This window comes from Palaemon carinicauda, unplaced genomic scaffold (assembly GCF_036898095.1).
Source record: "Palaemon carinicauda isolate YSFRI2023 unplaced genomic scaffold, ASM3689809v2 scaffold472, whole genome shotgun sequence".
Lineage (NCBI taxonomy): Eukaryota > Metazoa > Arthropoda > Malacostraca > Decapoda > Palaemonidae > Palaemon > Palaemon carinicauda.
The window spans coordinates 107298-125000 of NW_027171731.1; the positions used below are offsets into that span (position 1 = coordinate 107298).

Consider the following 17703-nt stretch of genomic DNA (forward strand, 5'->3'; position numbering starts at 1 on the left):
TTTGTTTCTAAAATGAGATTCAATTCGGACTAAAAAAGAATTTGCGTACATTTTACATTTATATGCAACATATTCTTGAAGATAATTACATAGAATATTGTTCATTTAATATTAGAAAGACAATAATACTGAACTCAAAGTACTCCAAAAATAATAATGTATTACACTTTCATCGCTCAATTTTATAAAAAAAAAAACTCAAAAAAAAAAGAAAAAAAATAAGGATAGAAAATGTTTTTGCAAAGTCTGGGTATGTAGTGAATAATAGGGGTTTACTGTATATATATACATATATAATAAAAATATTGTACATATATATAATAAAATTTACATAGTACATAATACTTATTCCTAAAGAAGCAGCTTATTTACATTGGTTATTACTGCAGAACAGAAAGAGAAGGCCAGAAAAGAGTTCAACTTTATACCGGTCTCTCTATCATGCCTTTGTATTCTACTCTCACTCATTAATTCCTCTTGATATTATCTTTTCTGTACATTTTTTGGTTTAATCTGATTTGAATCAATACCATTCACCTTCCTTGCATGATGTAGCAATCCTTTAAAGTATGTGTAACTGTTTTTCACCACATGGCCAGACCATTTATTCTCTATTACATGTAACTGTTTTTTATCACATGGCCAGACCATTTATTCTCTATTAAGTGTAACTGGTTTTTATCACATGGCCAGACCATTTATTCTCTATTAAGTGTAACTGGTTTTTTATCACATGGCCAGACCATTTATTCTCTATTACATGTAACTTTCTTTCACCACATGGCCAGACCATTTATTCTCTATTACGTGTAACTTTCTTTCACCACATGGCCAGACCATTTATTCTCTACTACGTGTAACTGTTTTTCACCACATGGCCAGACCATTTATTCTCTATTACGTGTAACTGTTTGTCATTACATGGCCAGACCATTTATTCTCTATTACGTGTAACTTTTTTTTCACCATATGGCCAGACCATTTATTCTCTATTAAGTGTAACTGGTTTTTTATCACATGGCCAGACCATTTATTCTCTATTACGTGTAACTTTTTTTTCACCATATGGCCAGACCATTTATTCTCTATTAAGTGTAACTGGTTTTTTATCACATGGCCAGACCATTTATTCTCTATTACGTGTAACTTTTTTTTCACCATATGGCCAGACCATTTATTCTCTATTAAGTGTAACTGGTTTTTTATCACATGGCCAGACCATTTATTCTCTATTACGTGTAACTTTTTTTTCACCATATGGCCAGACCATTTATTCTCTATTAAGTGTAACTGGTTTTTTATCACATGGCCAGACCATTTATTCTCTATTACGTGTAACTGTTTGTCATTACATGGCCAGACCATTTATTCTCTATTACCAATCTCATATAAGTCTTTCTTAGGATTTGAAACTAACAAGCGAATTAGAATTGTACCAGACGTTACGTAAGAAATCTTTCTAAGTGCTCCGTTTACACGTTTACCCTAAGCATCAACTCACACAGGATCATTCCTTTTCTTTCGAAGTGCTCAGTTTACACGACTACCATAAACTTCAACTCGCTCAGGTTCATTCATAATCTACCTTAAGACTAATTCCTCTTTCATTCATTCGTCAGAAGGGAGTCATTACCATTCGTCTACCACACGCAACCCGTCTCGTCCAGGGCAGATTGAAATCGCTTTAGATGATTTCATTAATAGAGATCTCAGGGAGAGAGTAAAAACGTATTACTGGTGATAATTTTACCTTCTCTGGCAAGGCACTTGAGGGCTGACTTCTAAGGAAGACACAAGCTTGTCTCACCTTGATAGACTTGGGCTCGACAGGTTGTGGTCTGGGACGTTTGACAAAGGAAAGGAAGAGATGGCGACAGAGTTCCTCGGGGGTGTCCACTTCAAGGTAAGTGTCCATGAAGAGTCGGAACCCTTCATAGTCGATGTCCTGCGGAGGAAGATAGACCGGATAGAATGGAGTGACTCTTTGCGCGTGACAAAATTAAAAATGGCGTAACCCATTACATAGGAAAAAAACAAAATGGTGTAACCAATTATAAGGGAGGAAAAATCAAAATGAAAAACCATTACAAAAAAAATGGCATAACCCATTACAAGAGCAAAAAGCCAAATGGGATAACCCATTAAAAAGGGAGTAAACAAAAATGCGTAACCCATTACATAGGAAAAAACAAAATGGCGTAACACATTACACGGGGGAAAAAATGGTGTAGCCCATTACAAGGGAAAAATAAAAATGATGTAACCAATTATAAAGGAGAAACAAACCAATATGGCGTAATCCATTAAAAGGGGAAAACACAAAATGGCGTAACCCATTACAAGAAAGAAAAAAAGGCGTAATCCATTGCAAGGGAAAAAAATAAAATGGCCTTAACTCATAAAAAGGGGAAAAAACAAAATGGCGTAGCCCTTTACAAGGAGAAAGAATAAAATGGCATGACCCTATGCATGAAGAATAAAGAGACTATTCTTAACATGAAAAATGTAAAGTATAATTAAGAAGCTTCTTTTGTCCTTATTTTCAAGATTTTCTCATGAAGAGAAAGATAATGATGAATATATGGTGCATCTGTAAGAGAAAAAGTCTAAAAAAACAAAATGGCCCAACTTTTGCTAACAAAAAAACAAAATGGCGTGGCACTTTGTAAGAAAATAAAATGGTTTATGGAAAAAAAGTAAAATGGCCAAACTCTTGTAATGACATGACCCTTTACTAGAGAAAACCAAAATGGTGTCATGACCCTTTACTAGAGAAAACCAAAATGGTGTCATGACCCTTTACTAGAGAAAATCAAAATGGCGTCACTCTTTGCAAAGACAAGGATGAAAAACATTTCTTTAGAATACCTTCTAAGTAAAAGAATCTTTTTAAAAAAGGTTAAAATGATAGACATTTCTATGATGAAAACGAGATGGGAGACAGAATGACAGAGCAAAACAGGATTAAAATGGCAGCTTTTTTTTTAAAGGAAAAACAAGATGAAGGAGAGATAAAACAAAATGGCGTCACTCTTTGCAAAGACAAGGATGAAAAACATTTCTTTTGAATACCTTCTAAGTAAAAAAATCTTTTTAAAAAAGGTTAAAATGATAGACAATTCTATGATGAAAACGAGATGGGAGACAGAATGACAGAGCAAAACAGGATTAAAATGGCAGCTTTTTTTAAAGGAAAAACAAGATGAAGGAGAGATAAAGATGGCCAGAAAATTCCCCCCAGGGGGGTCTATTTACTTCAGTGATGAGTTGAAGGCCTTCATAGTTGGTGTCCTGTGAAAGAGAAAGTGAGATTAAATTGGCAGTGATGGCTAGGGGGAAAAAAACAAGATGGAGGAAGGGCCAAGATGGCGATGGCATTCCCCCAGATGCTTGATTTAAGATAAGTGTCTATAAGAAGTAGAAGGTATCTAATTTGTGAAATCTGATGGGATATTCAGTAAGATTAAAATGGCGGATTTATTTGCATGGAAGATAAGTTGAAGGATAGTTGACTGAAGATAAAATATATGTAGTTCCTTAAGAATTAAGGCTAAAAGGATATAAATTTAGATGGGAGAAATTTAAATGTCAGTCAGTACAAGAATAAAGAGATGGTGGCAATTGAAAAAAAAATAAATATAAGAGTTTCTATGGGGTTTTACCATCAAGAAAGGCATCTGTTAAACATACTAAATTCATTATCCATACAGCCAGGAAGAAGGTGAAGATGGCGTATGATTTTAAATGGAAAAGGAGGATGAAAATTAAGATGGCGAAGGCTTTTAAATGGAAAACAAAATGGCAGAGGAAGAAAATGAAGATGGCATAGGCTTTTAAATGGAAAACGAATTGCAGGACGATGAAAATTGAGAGGGCGTAAGCTTTTAAATAGAAAACAAAATGGATGAGGAAGAAAATGAATAAGGCATAGGCTTTTAAATGGAAAACAAAATGGCAGAGGAAGAAAATGAAGATGGCATAGGCTTTTAAATGGAAAACGAATTGCAGGACGATGAAAATTGAGAGGGCGTAAGCTTTTAAATAGAAAACAAAATGGATGAGGAAGAAAATGAATAAGGCATAGGCTTTTAAATGGAAAACAAAATGGCAGAGGAAGAAAATGAAGATAGCGTAGGCTTTTAAATGGAAAACAAAATGGAAGGTGGAGAAATAGAAGATGGCGTAGGCTTTTAAATGGAAAACAAAATGGCAGATGAAGTAAATGAAGATAGCGTAGGCTTTTAAATGGAAAAAAAAATGGAGGATGAAAAAATAAAAGATGGTGTAGACTTTTACATAGAAAACAAAAGGGCAGAGGAAGAAATTGAAGGTGGCGTAGGCTTTTAAATGCAAAACGAATTGGAGGACGATGAAAATTAAGATGATGTAGACATTTACATAGAAAACAAATTTTGGGTTCCATGGAGAAATGAAATAAAAGATCATCACATTCCTAAAGATGAAATAAAAAGGACTATATGAAAATATGAAGAAATAATAAAATACACATCACTAAAATACACCATTAGAAAATGTCCATTGAGAGATGGAACTATTTTTGATAAAATAATATAAGTGTAAACTACCATTTTAAAAGATTGTATCATGATGAGAGTATTTCCCCCCCCAAAAAAAAAAACCGCTGACGGCAGCCACTTTATCATAAAGTGGCGAGACACTTATAAAAGCTGTAAATTCTTTACTTACACCATCTAGACTATACTTGGAGAGAGGACCACCTCCGGTAAACTCATGGAGAACATCTTCGAGTTTCTTGTTGGAATCTGAAAGAAGAAGAGATGAGGAAATTTAGACGGGATTTGGAAGGAGGTTATGTTTTAGAAGAGATGAGAAATTCAGATAGAATTTGGATCCTGAATTTCACAACATATTGTTACCTCCACCAACGAATTTGGAAGGAGGTTGTGTTTTAGAAGAGATGAGAAATTCAGATAGAATTTGGATCCTGAATTTCACAACCTATTGTTACCTCCACCAACGAATTTGGAAGGAGGTTATGTTTTAGAAGAGATGAGAAATTCAGATAGAATTTGGATCTTTAATTTCACAACATATTGTTACCTCCACCAACGAATTTGGAAGGAGGTTATGTTTTAGAAGAGATGAGAAATTCAGATAGAATTTGGATCCTGAATTTCACAACCTATTGTTACCTCCACCAACGAATTTGGAAGGAGGTTATGTTTTAGAAGAGATGAGAAATTCAGATAGAATTTGGATCCTGAATTTCACAACCTATTGTTACCTCCACCAACGAATTTGGAAGGAGGTTATGTTTTAGAAGAGATGAGAAATTCAGATGGAATTTGGATCCTGAATTTCACAACCTATTGTTACCTCCACCAACGAATTTGGAAGGAGGTTATGTTTTAGAAGAGATGAGAAATTCAGATAGAATTTGGATCCTGAATTTCACAACCTATTGTTACCTCCACCAACGAATTTGGAAGGAGGTTATGTTTTACGCCCCTGTTTGTGTGTTTGTGTGTGTTTGTTTGTGAACAGCTCCCTGGCCACAATTGGAATCGTAGAGTAATGAAACTTGCAGGGATTAACTGTTATGTAAAAAGCTGGAAATGATTAAATTTTGGAAGGTCAAGGTAAAAGGTCAAGGTCACAGTCAAGCAAAATGTCCAATTCACGTAATCAGCCAGAACTTTGGACATAGTTGTCGCAAAGACTTCAAACTTGGTTCATATTTGAGTGTGTGGAAATCCACATAAACTAATACATGTTAAGCTCAAAGGTCAAAGTCAAGGTCGAGAAATAAGTTGCGATCTATTGAGTGCCCCTCTAGTTTCTTAAGTAATTATCTATATACTACTGTACGTGACCCGTCAAAAAATGATGGCTAAATATTTAAGGTAGATATGCAGACAGACACAGATTCAACCCTTACTACCACATGGCAGTTTGGGTAAAAAGATACTATGAGTGAATGCAAAAGATGATTAGGAAATAAAACTAATTATTTCAATTTTGAAACGAATATAAGATTATTTTCGAAACACCAAAATACGAATTAAGATAATTCCTGGACCATCAAAATACAAATAAACTTAAATTGGAATTATTTTATAGATAAATTTTGGAAGCATTAAATTACGACGAAAAATTACTCTTAGAACCATTATATTACAAAGCAAATTTTTTTGGAAGGATTGAATTACGAAAAAATTAATTTTTGAACCATTATACTACGATTTTTTGAAGCATTAAATTACGAAAAATTCATTTTAAAACCATTATATTACGAAGCAATTTTTGGAGGAACATTAAATTACGAAAAATTAAATTTTGAACCATTACATTACGAAGCAAATTTTGTTGAAGCATTAAATTACGAAAAAAATAAATTTTAGAACCATTATATTACGAAGCAAATTTTTTTTAGAAGCATTAAATTACGGGAAAAAATAAATTTTGAACCATTATATAACGAAGCAAAAAAACTTTTCTTTAGAAGCATTAAATTATGAAAAAAAAATAAATTTTGAACCATTGTATTACGAAGCAAAAAAAAAATTAGAAGCATTAAATTATGAAAAAAAAATTGAACCATTATATTACGAAGCAAAAAAAAAAATTAGAAGCATTAAATTATGAAAAAAAAAATTTTGAACCATTATATTACGAAGCAAAAAAATAGAAGCATTAAATTATGAAAAAAAATTTGAACCATTATATTACGAAGCAAAAATAAAATTAGAAGCATTAAATTATGAAAAAAAAAATTGAACCATTATATTACGAAGCAAAAAAAATAGAAGCATTAAATTACGGGAAAAATTTTTTTTTGAACCATTATATTACGAAGCAAAAAAAAATTAGAAGCATTAAATTATGAAAAAAAAATAAATTTTGAACCATTATATTACGAAGCAAAATAAAATCAGAAGCATTAAATTATGAAATAAAAATAAATTTTGAACCATTATATTACGAAGCAAAATAAAATTAGAAGCATTAAATTATGAAAAAAAAAATTTTGAACCATTATATTACGAAGCAAAAAATAAAATTAGAAGCATTAAATTACGGAAAAAAATAAAATTTTAACCATTATATTACGAAACAAAATCAGTTTTGAAACCATTTTATTACAAGTTAAGTTATTTTTGGAAATATTGAATTGCAATGAAAATCTTTTTGAAATGTTATATTACAAGCAAACAATTTTGGAAATATCTAATTACGAAAAATAGAACCATTAAATTATGAATAAAGACAAATTTGGACCCAGTGAATTACAAATAAGCAAATTTTTGGAACCAATAAACTACAAATCAAGACAAAATTGGAATCAACAAATTACTAATAAAAAGTTTTTTGGAACCAGTAAATTACAAATAAAGAATTTTTTTTGGAACCAACAAATTACAAATAAAGAAAAATTTTGGATTCGATAAATTATAAAAAGAAATTTGGAACCAACAAATTACAAATAAAGATAAATTTGGAACCAATCAATAACAAATAAAGAAAATTTTGGAACCAATAAATTACAAATAAACACATTTTGGAATCAATAAATTACAAAAAGACAAATTTGGAACAAATTACAAATAAAGATAAATTTGGAACCAATCAATAACAAATAAAGAAAATTTTTGGAACCAATAAATTACAAATAAAGACAAATTTTGGAACCAACAAATTACAAATAAAGATAAAGTTTGGAAACAATAAATTACTGATAAAGAAAAATTTTGGAACCAATAAATTACAAATAACAAAGACAAATTTGGAACCAACATTTTACAAATAAAAGAAAACTTTTGGAACCAATAAATTACAAATAATAAAGACAAATTTGGAACCAAGATATTACAAATAAAAAGAAAACTTTTGGAAACAATAAATTACAAATAGACCAATTTTGAACCAACCAATTACAAATAAAGAAAACTTTTGAACCAATAAACTACAAATAAAGACAAATCTGGAAACAGAATATTACAAATAAAGATCACTTTTGGAACCAATAAATCACAAGTAGACAAAGTTGGAACCAACAAATTACAAATAAAAAATGGAACCAATAAATTACAAACAAATAAAAATTTTGGAATAAACAATAAATAAAGATTTGAAAGAAATCAAAATAATCTTATCAAAAAATGAAAAACCTAATTATGAAAAAAAAAAAAGAAATAAACTCAAAATACGAGAAAATTCCCACCCAACAAGGCCTCTCAAAAGTCCCCTTCAGGACATTACTGATATTATAATCACCGTCAGTAGGTTGGTGCCCCTGGCAAACACCTCCTTCTCCTCTCCTCATTTCGTGCCCTAGAGGAGGAGAGATGGAGGCGCTGCCTTCAGAGAGAGAGAGAGAGAGAGAGAGAGAGAGAGAGAGAGAGAGAGAGAGAGAGAGAGAGAGAGAGAGAGAGAATGTTGCCCCCTTGGTAATCTCTTGAGCCTAATTTTGGTTGAGTGAACATGCAAAAGAAATCTCTCTCTCTCTCTCTCTCTCTCTCTCTCTCTCTCTCTCTCTCTCTCTCTCAAGTAACTGTACCATGTTTTACATGTACTGTGTTTATACCCAATATATATATATATATATATATATATATATATATATATATATATATATATATATATATATGATCAGCAAGGCTGTACTAATCAGGGACACCCATACTAGGCTGGTTTGCTGTGAGCGATCAGACCAAAGTTTACCACTACCACCAATCTGCACTGGCCAGCATGGTGATGAGAACTGGCTAAACCACAGGCATAAATTGACATGTTAAGGCCTTTGTCCTACAGTGGACTAAAAATGGTTAATTTGTTGTTGTTTTTGTTGTTGTTGATATATATATATATATATATATATATATATATATATATATATATATATATATATATATATATATATATATATATATATATATATATATATATATAACCACAAGGAAGATTCAAATACTATTTGAATCCTAACCGGTTTCGTCTATTTACGACTTCAGCTAGAAGACTGAAATTATGATAAGAGATTCTTACATCATATAAGGCACATTGAAACCACAAACATTGATGTAAACATTAGCAAAACAGAATATCAGACAAATATAGCCACCATGTTTGCTATAGCAAACATTCATTTTGGTGGGAGGAGCTTATAGCACAATCATTCGCCATGGTGGGAGGGGCTTGAATCACATTTGCCGTGGGGGGAGGAGCTTATATCACAATCATTCGCCATGGTGGGAGGAGCTTGAATCACATTTGCCGTGGTGGGAGGAGCTTATATCACAATCATTCTCCATGGTGGGAGGGGCTTAAATCACATTCGCCGTAGTGGGAGTAGCTTATATCACAAACATTCGCTGAGATGGGAGGAGCTTATATCACACGCATTCTCCGTGGTGGGAGGAGCTTATATAGCTTATATTACAAACATTCACTGTGGTGGGATGAGCTTATATCACAAACATTCGCCATGGTAGGAGGAGCTTATATCACAACCATTCGCCGCGGTGGTAGGAGCTTATATTATTATTATCATTATCATTATTACTTGCTAAGCTACAACCCTAGTTGGAAAAGCAGGATCCTATAAGCTCAGCAACTCCAACAGGGAAAATAGCCCATCGAGGAAAGGAAATAAGGAAAAATAAAATATTTCAAGAAGAGTAACATTAAAACAAATATCTTCTATATAAACTATAAAAACTTTAACAAAACAAGAGGAAGAGAAAAAAGATAGAATAGTGTGCCCGAGTGTACCCTCAAGCAAGAGAACTCTAACCCAAGACAGTGGAAGACCATGGTACAGAGGCTATGGCACTCCCCAATAGTAGAGAACAATGGTTTGATTTTGGAGTGTCCTTCTCCCAGAAGAGCTGCTTACCATAGCTAAAGAGTTTCTTCTACCCTTACCTAAAGGAAAGTGGCCACTGAACAATGATAGTGCAGTAACCCCTTGGGTGAAGAAATATTTGGTAATCACAGAATTGTCAGGAATATAAGGAAAAAGGAGAATATGTAAAGAATAGACCAGACTATTTGGTGTATGTGTAGGCAAAGGAAAAATGAACCGTAACCAGAGAGAAGAATCCAATGTAGTACTGTCTGGCCAGTCAAAGAGCTCAATAACTCTCTAGCGGTAGTTTTTCAACGGGTGGCTGGTGCCCTGGCTGTGGTGGGAGGAGCGTATATCACAAACATTCGCCATAGTGGCAGGGGCTTAAATCCCATTTACCGTGGTAGGAGGAGCATATCTCACAATCATTTGCCGTGGTGGGAGGAGCTTATATCACAATCATTCGCCATGGTGGGAGGAGCTTATATCACAAACATTCGCCATGGTGGGAGGAGCTTATATCACAATCATTCGCCATGGTGGGAGGAGCTTACATCACAAAAATTCGCCCTGGTGAGAGGGGCTTAAATCACATTCGCCATGGTGGGAGGAGCTTATATCACAATCATTCGCCGTGGTGGGAGGGGCTTAAATCACATTCGCCATGGTGGGAGGAGATTATATCACAAACATTCGCCATGGTGGGAGGAGCTTACATCACAAAAATTCGTCCTGGTGAGAGGGGCTTAAATCACATTCGCCATGGTGGGAGGAGCTTATATCACAATCATTCGCCGTGGTGGGAGGGGCTTAAATCACATTCGCCGTGGTGGGAGGAGCTTATATCACAATCATTCGCCGTGGTGGGAGGGGCTTAAATCACATTCGCCGTGGTGGGAGGAGCTTATATCACAATCATTCGCCGTGGTGGGAGGAGCTTATATAAAAAAACATTCGCCCTGGTAGGAGGAGCCATTCGGTGTGGTGGGAGGAGCTTATATCACAAACATTTGATGTGATGGAAGGAGCTTATATCACAACCATTCGCTGTAGTGGGAGGAGCCATTCGTCATGGTGGGAGGAGCTTATATCACAACCATTCGCCGTGGTGGGAGGAGCTTATATCCCATTAACGGTTGTAAAGCGAGTGTCTTGAGTGACAGGTTAAATATGCAGGTGTTTCTACACCTTCTGATGGGTCTGTACTTTTTTTAAACTGATGAGATTTTATCTTGATTGATTTAGCATATACTTGTGTATACGAATAAATAAATAAATATATATATAAATAAATACTCGCATATACATGCATACATATATATATATATATATATATATATATACGTGTATGTGTATAGGTTCAATATATAAATATGCATAGGTTATTTATATATATATATATATATATACATGTGCGTGTGTGTGTGTGTAAAATATCATCTGTAAACTCTTGCAAAGATATTTCTTAAATATATAAAACAAAATCAACATAAATTTTGTCTCAAAACACTGAAAACATAACCTCGCTCTAAGTTCTTATTCAAATTCCCATCTATATTAACCAACCCAATAAAAAAAAAACATTGGAAAAACAAAAGAAAAAAATAATAAAAAAGGGTGATGACACTTTGGCGAGACAAAGGGAAGGAGAGAGAGAGAGAGAGAGAGAGAGAGAGAGAGAGAGAGAGAGAGAGAGAGAGAGAGAGAGAGAGAGAGAGAGAGCATTGAACGCTCTGCTGATAAGCCGAGTCGAGTGATGACGTCATATGTGGGAGACGAATGAAAATATTGTCACACAGTTCTGGAGAGTTTTTTTCTTCTCCTTCTTCTTCAATTTTTACGTTTCTATTGTTTTATTTGCCACTTTTCTTTTTTTTTTCTCGTTTCTAAGAAATTTCTTTATCCGTATTTGTTTTTTGAGGTTAATTTGTCAGTTCAATTGTTACTTTTCTGTTTTGAATATTGTTTTTTAACGTATAATATGTAAATATATTTGTGTATGTATATTAGTACGGATTTATTTTCCTGTGTTTAAATATATTCTCCTCCACAAAACAAAGAATTTAATAATGATAATAATAATAATAATAATAATAATTTTCCTCAAACAGTGTAAGTAAGTTAAACACGGAGTGCAATGTCCGTAGATTTCCCGTATTTTGCGCTCTCAAAAACCTCCTTTTGAATAAAAAAAATAAGTGTTTTACTCTTAAATAATGATCAGATATAGCTCAAAATATAATGGATTCTCTCTCTCTTTCTCTCTCTCTCTCTCTCTCTCTCTCTCTCTCTCTCTCTCACTATAATAACATTGGAATAGATCTATGAAGAAATTTAAACTCGAAAATATTATCTTATAAAAGAAATAATTTGAGACATACAATTTAATTAAAATCAAATTAGAAACAATAGAAATAATTATATATATTATTCGTGTATATATATATTATATATATTATAGATAAATATATATATATATATATATATATCTATATATATATATATATATATATACAGTACATGTATATATTTAAAAGGATATTTCAAGCTATTTTAAAATAATATCTGGTTTTTATAATATTATATTTACATTTGATTCAGATATAATCAGTAATTCTGAAAACCATAAAAAGGTTACAATAAAGGTTTAAAGGTCGCTCATGAATGGCAGAAGTAAGGTCCAGTGTTAATGCCCTAGAGACTGACCATATTTACATATGTTCAGCGTCCAAGCCTCTCTCCACCCAAGGTAGGACCAGGGAGGGCTAGGTAATGGCTGCTGGTAAATCAGCAGATAGATTTATAGGATCCCTAAAATTACCCATCCTTAGCTCACAAGGATGGTAAGGCTGCAGACACTACAAGAAACTATAGACCTTGAGCGGATCTCGAACCCCAGTCTAGCAGATTGCTATACAGGGACTTTAGCAATAGGGAAGCACATCAAAGCTACCATTAAGTTATCTCAAGTCAGACCAAGTTATAAAAGTCAAGTTAGGCCTGGGTATGAAAATTGAATTTCCATACAAAAATGAAACTTAAAATTGACATTATTAACAAGGCGTCTTCATTATCTATTTCCGGAATCAATTAACAGTTGTCGTTAATAACAATCGAAGTAATCAACACTTCCAGTGAAAAATAATTAACCTCCATTAAAATAATTAAGTAATGTATTCTATAGAGAGAGAGAGAGAGAGAGAGAGAGAGAGAGAGAGAGAGAGAGAGAGAGAGATTTCATCTTCAAGATATATAAAACAGTACATAAATTTAACGGTATGTTCGTGTATTCTTTTAATACTACACTGGTTCCTTCCCTCTGGTTACGGTTCATTATCCCTTTGCCTGCACACATCGAATAGTCTGGTCTATTTTTTACATACTCTCCTATGTCCTCATACACTTGACAAAACTGAGGTTACTAAACAATTCTTCTTCACCCAAGGGGTTAACTAATGCTCTGTAATTATTCAGTGGCCACTTTCCTCTTTGTAAGGGTAAGAAGAAACTCTTTAGCTATGGTAAGCAGCTCTTCTAGGAGAAGGACACTCCAAAATAAAACCTTTGTTCTCTAGTCTTGGGTAGTGCCAAAGCCTCTGTACCATGGTCTTCCCACTGTCTTGGGTTAGAGTTCTCTTGCTTGAGGGTACACTTGAGCACGCTGTTCTGTATTATTTCTCTTCCACGTGTTTTGTTAAAAGTTTTTACAGTTTATATAGGAAATATTTATTTTGATGTCACTCCTCTCTAAAATTATTTTATTTTTCATTGTTTCCTTTCCTCATTGGGCTATTTTCCCTATTGGAGCTTTAGGGCTTATAGCATCCTGCTTTTTTCAACTAGAGTTGTAGCTTAGCAAGTAATAATAATAATAATAATAAAAATAATAATAATTAATAATGAAACAGATACCTTCCCAACATACATACGAACAGACACACGCCTCTCTCTCTCTCTCTCTCTCTCCTCTCTCTCTCCATCTCTCTCCTCTCTCTCTCTCTCTCTCTCCTCTCTCCTCCTCTCTCTCTCTCTCTCCAAAACAATACAAAATGCCCCATAAGTACAGCACCAACCTCCCAACATCATCATCATTTGCTCAACTTCTGTACCGCCGTATCCATACTTCTCTCACGGGGGTCCCCATACGGACACCCTTTTATTCTAAACCTCCTCCCTATACAGTACCCATACACACACTCTTCACCTCCTACACACATCCTACAGCCCCTACACAAACCCTACACCCTCCATGTCCCAAAGGCTTATGCTAATTCTTCGAGAGAGGCAAAGCGTGGTACCAGCGGGCGAGCGAAGTAGAAGTTTTGGGGCACTCATTTTGAAAGTTTGTGAAGTCGGGGGGGGGGGGGGGGGGAGGGACTTGACGCCCCCTTATTTTCTTTATGCCCTTAGGTCTCCAGGCTTCTTTTTCTACTGGGTTCTTTATCATGAGTATTTTTTCTAACTTTGTCAACTTTTTGGAGGTTTTAGGATAGCTTTCAAGAATGTTTTTTTGTTTTTTTTTTTTTTCTTTTTTGTCTTTTCTATAACTTTGTCATATCCTTCTAGCCTTCTATTTCATCTTTGTTATATCCCTCATATGCGTCTATTTCTTCTTTGTCACACAATCCTGTGTTTCTATTTCATCTTTGCCACATTCTCCTATACTTCTATTTCCTTCTATATCTTATCCTCCTCTGAAATATCTCTTTATCACATATAGCTGAGACAAAGCTGCCTTTATCAAATCTTCCTATACCAATAGCCCCCAGAAACCAAGTTTTTACTGAAGACATAATAGACTCGCAATCTATGGGTCCTGACTTCGACCAACGCTCAGGTCTGATAGTTTTCACTAGGAAACACAGCCTTACTTTCCTTTGGAACTAGGGATAGAATATTGAAGAGACATAAATCAATCTGCATTATGAATAGTAGCCATTGCCTGGTCTTCCCTGGGTCCTACCGGGCAACTGTCTCTTATTTGAAGATAAGTAAATCTACCTGCATTATGAATAGTAGCCATTGCCTGGTTTCCCTAGGTCCCTAGCAAGTAACTCTTTCATATGAAGAGACATACATCTCCCTATATTATTAAGAGAAGCCATTACCTGGTCTTCCCCGTCCTGTTTGGTAATTGCTTGTGTTTGAGTAGGTTTGTATTCAGTAGTAAGCATTATATTATTATTATTATTATTATTATTATTATTATTATTATTATTACTATAATTGTTATTATTATTATTATTATTATTATTATTATTACTATTATTATTATTATTATTATTAAAGCCCGGTGAGGAAAAGGAAATAAGGAAACAGATGGAATACTGTGTCCGAGTGTACCCTCAAGCAAGAGAACTCTAACCCAAGACAGTGAAAGACCATGGTACAGAGGCTAAGGCACTACCAAAGACTATTAAACAATGGTGTGATTTTGGAGTGTCCTTCTCCTAGAAGAGCTGCTTACGATAGCTAAAGGGTCTCTTCTACCCTTACTAAGTGAAAGTGGCCGCTGCTTACGATAGCTAAAGGGACTCTTCTACCCTTACCGAGTTGAAAGCGGCCCGCTGCTTACGATAGCTAAAGGGTCTCTTCTACCCTTACCGAGTTGAAAGTGGCCGCTGCTTACCATAGCTAAAGGGTCTCTTCTACCCTTACCGAGTTGGAAAGTGGCCGCTGCTTACGATAGCTAAAGGGTCTCTTCTACCCTTACCGAGTTGAAAGTGGGCCGCTGCTTACCATAGCTAAAGGGTCTCTTCTAACCCTTACCGAGTGAAAGTGGCCGCTGCTTACGATAGCTAAAGGGTCTCTTCTACCCTTACCGAGTTGAAAGTGGCCGCTGCTTACCATAGCTAAAGGGTCTCTTCTACCCTTACCGAGTTGAAAGTGGCCGCTGCTTACGATAGCTAAAGGGTCTCTTCTACCCTTACCGAGTTGAAAGTGGCCGCTGCTTACCATAGCTAAAGGGACTCTTCTACCCTTACCGAGTTGAAAGTGGCCGCTGCTTACGATAGCTAAAGGGTCTCTTCTACCCTTACCGAGTTGAAAGTGGCCGCTGCTTACCATAGCTAAAGGGACTCTTCTATCCCTTACCGAGTTGAAAGTGGCCGCTGCTTATGATAGCTAAAGGGTCTCTTCTACCCTTACCGAGTTGAAAGTGGCCGCTGCTTACGATAGCTAAAGGGTCTCTTCTACCCTTACCAAGTTGAAAGTGGGCCGCTGAACAATTACAGTGCAGTAGTTAAACTCTTGAGTAAGTTATGTAATATAATTGTAAGTGATCGGTTATTTAAACCCTTTTACCCCCCAAAGGACATACTGGTACGTTCCACAAAACTCATCCCTTTTACCCCCCAAGGACGTACCAGTACGTCCTTGCAAAAAAATGCTATAAAATTTTTGTTTTATATTTTTGATAATTTCCCAAGAGAATGAGACCAACCTGACCTCTCTATGACAAAAATTAAGGCTGCTAGAGCAATTTAAAAAAATATATACTGGCAAAATGTGCTGGGGAAAAAAATAACCCTTTGGGGTTAAGGGTTGGAAATTTCCAAAGAGCCTGGGGGTTAAAAGGGTTAAGCCAGTATATAAAGAATTATCTATCTATCTATCTATCAAAATTTGAACATTCAAAATGTATTCTATATATATAAAAAGCACAAAATCAAAAATAAATTTTTTTAATTCAAAATTTCAGAATTTCAAAATTCAAAAACGTACTCAATCAAAAGGAAAAACAATTCAAAACTAGAATTTTGTATTTCAAAATTTCATAATTGAAAATTTACATTTTTCCTAGAATCCGACAAGAAATTTGGCAATCGAAAACTACAGAGAGATTACAGAAGCTTAGAAAAGGAAATTTATTTCAGAAGCTTACAGAGAAAATTAAAAAAAAAAAAAAAACTACAGAAAGATAAATCAGAAACTTACAGAAAGGTATTTCAGAAGCTTACAGATCTGAAACTTACAGAAAGAGATTTAAAAAGCTTACAGAAAGAATTTCAGAAACTTACAGAAAGATATTTAAGAAATTTACCGAAAGAATTCAGAAGATTGCAGATCTGAAAACTTACAGGAAGTTATTTTCAGAAACTTACAGAAATAAATTTCAGAAGCTTACAGATCTGAAACTTGCAGAAAGATATTTCAGAAGCTTACAGATCTGAAACTTACAGAAAAAAGATTTCAAAAGCTTACAGAAAGATATTTCAGAAGCTTACAGATCTGAAACTTACAGAAAAAGATTTCAAAAGCTTACAGAAAGATATTTCAGAAGCTTACAGATCTGAAACTTACAGAAAAAGATTTCAAAAGCTTACAGAAAGATATTTCAGAAGCTTACAGATCTGAAACTTGCAGAAAGATATTTCAGAAGCTTACAGATCTGAAACTTACAGAAAAAGATTTCAAAAGCTTACAGAAAGATATTTCAGAAGCTTACAGATCTGAAACTTGCAGAAAGATATTTCAGAAGCTTACAGATCTGAAACTTACAGAAAAAGATTTCAAAAGCTTACAGAAAGATATTTCAGAAGCTTACAGATCTTAAACTTACAGAAAAAGATTTCAAAAGCTTACAGAAAGATATTTCAGACCCTCGCAGATCTGAAACTTACAGAAAGAATTTCAGAAACTTACAGAAAGATATTTCAGAAATTTACCGAAAGAATTTCAGAAGATTGCAGATCTGAAACTTACAGGAAGTTATTTCAGAAACTTACAGAAATAAATTTCAGAAGCTTACAGATCTGAAACTTACAGAAAAAGATTTCAAAAGGTTACAGAAAGATATTTCAGACCCTCGCAGATCTGAAACTTACAGAAAGGGATTTCAGAAACTTAGAAATAAATTTAAGAACCTTACAGAT

General features: G+C 34.2%; 1 protein-coding gene across 4 annotated transcripts in view; it reads right to left on the reverse strand.

The window, feature by feature from the left end:
- Dgk (diacyl glycerol kinase 1) overlaps positions 1-17703 on the reverse strand; it is a 58051-nt gene that overhangs the window by 39353 nt on the left and 995 nt on the right. For 2 of the 4 annotated variants that reach the window (XM_068369301.1, XM_068369300.1), the window contains exons 2-3: positions 4708-4784; positions 1808-1945 (exon numbers count right to left, since the gene is read on the reverse strand). In XM_068369301.1, coding sequence (XP_068225402.1) covers positions 1808-1945; positions 4708-4784 — 215 coding nt within the window. Of the gene's footprint in view, positions 1-1750; positions 1946-4707; positions 4785-17703 lie in introns of all 4 variants that reach the window. The other 2 variants (XM_068369299.1, XM_068369298.1) reach the window with 1 other exon arrangement.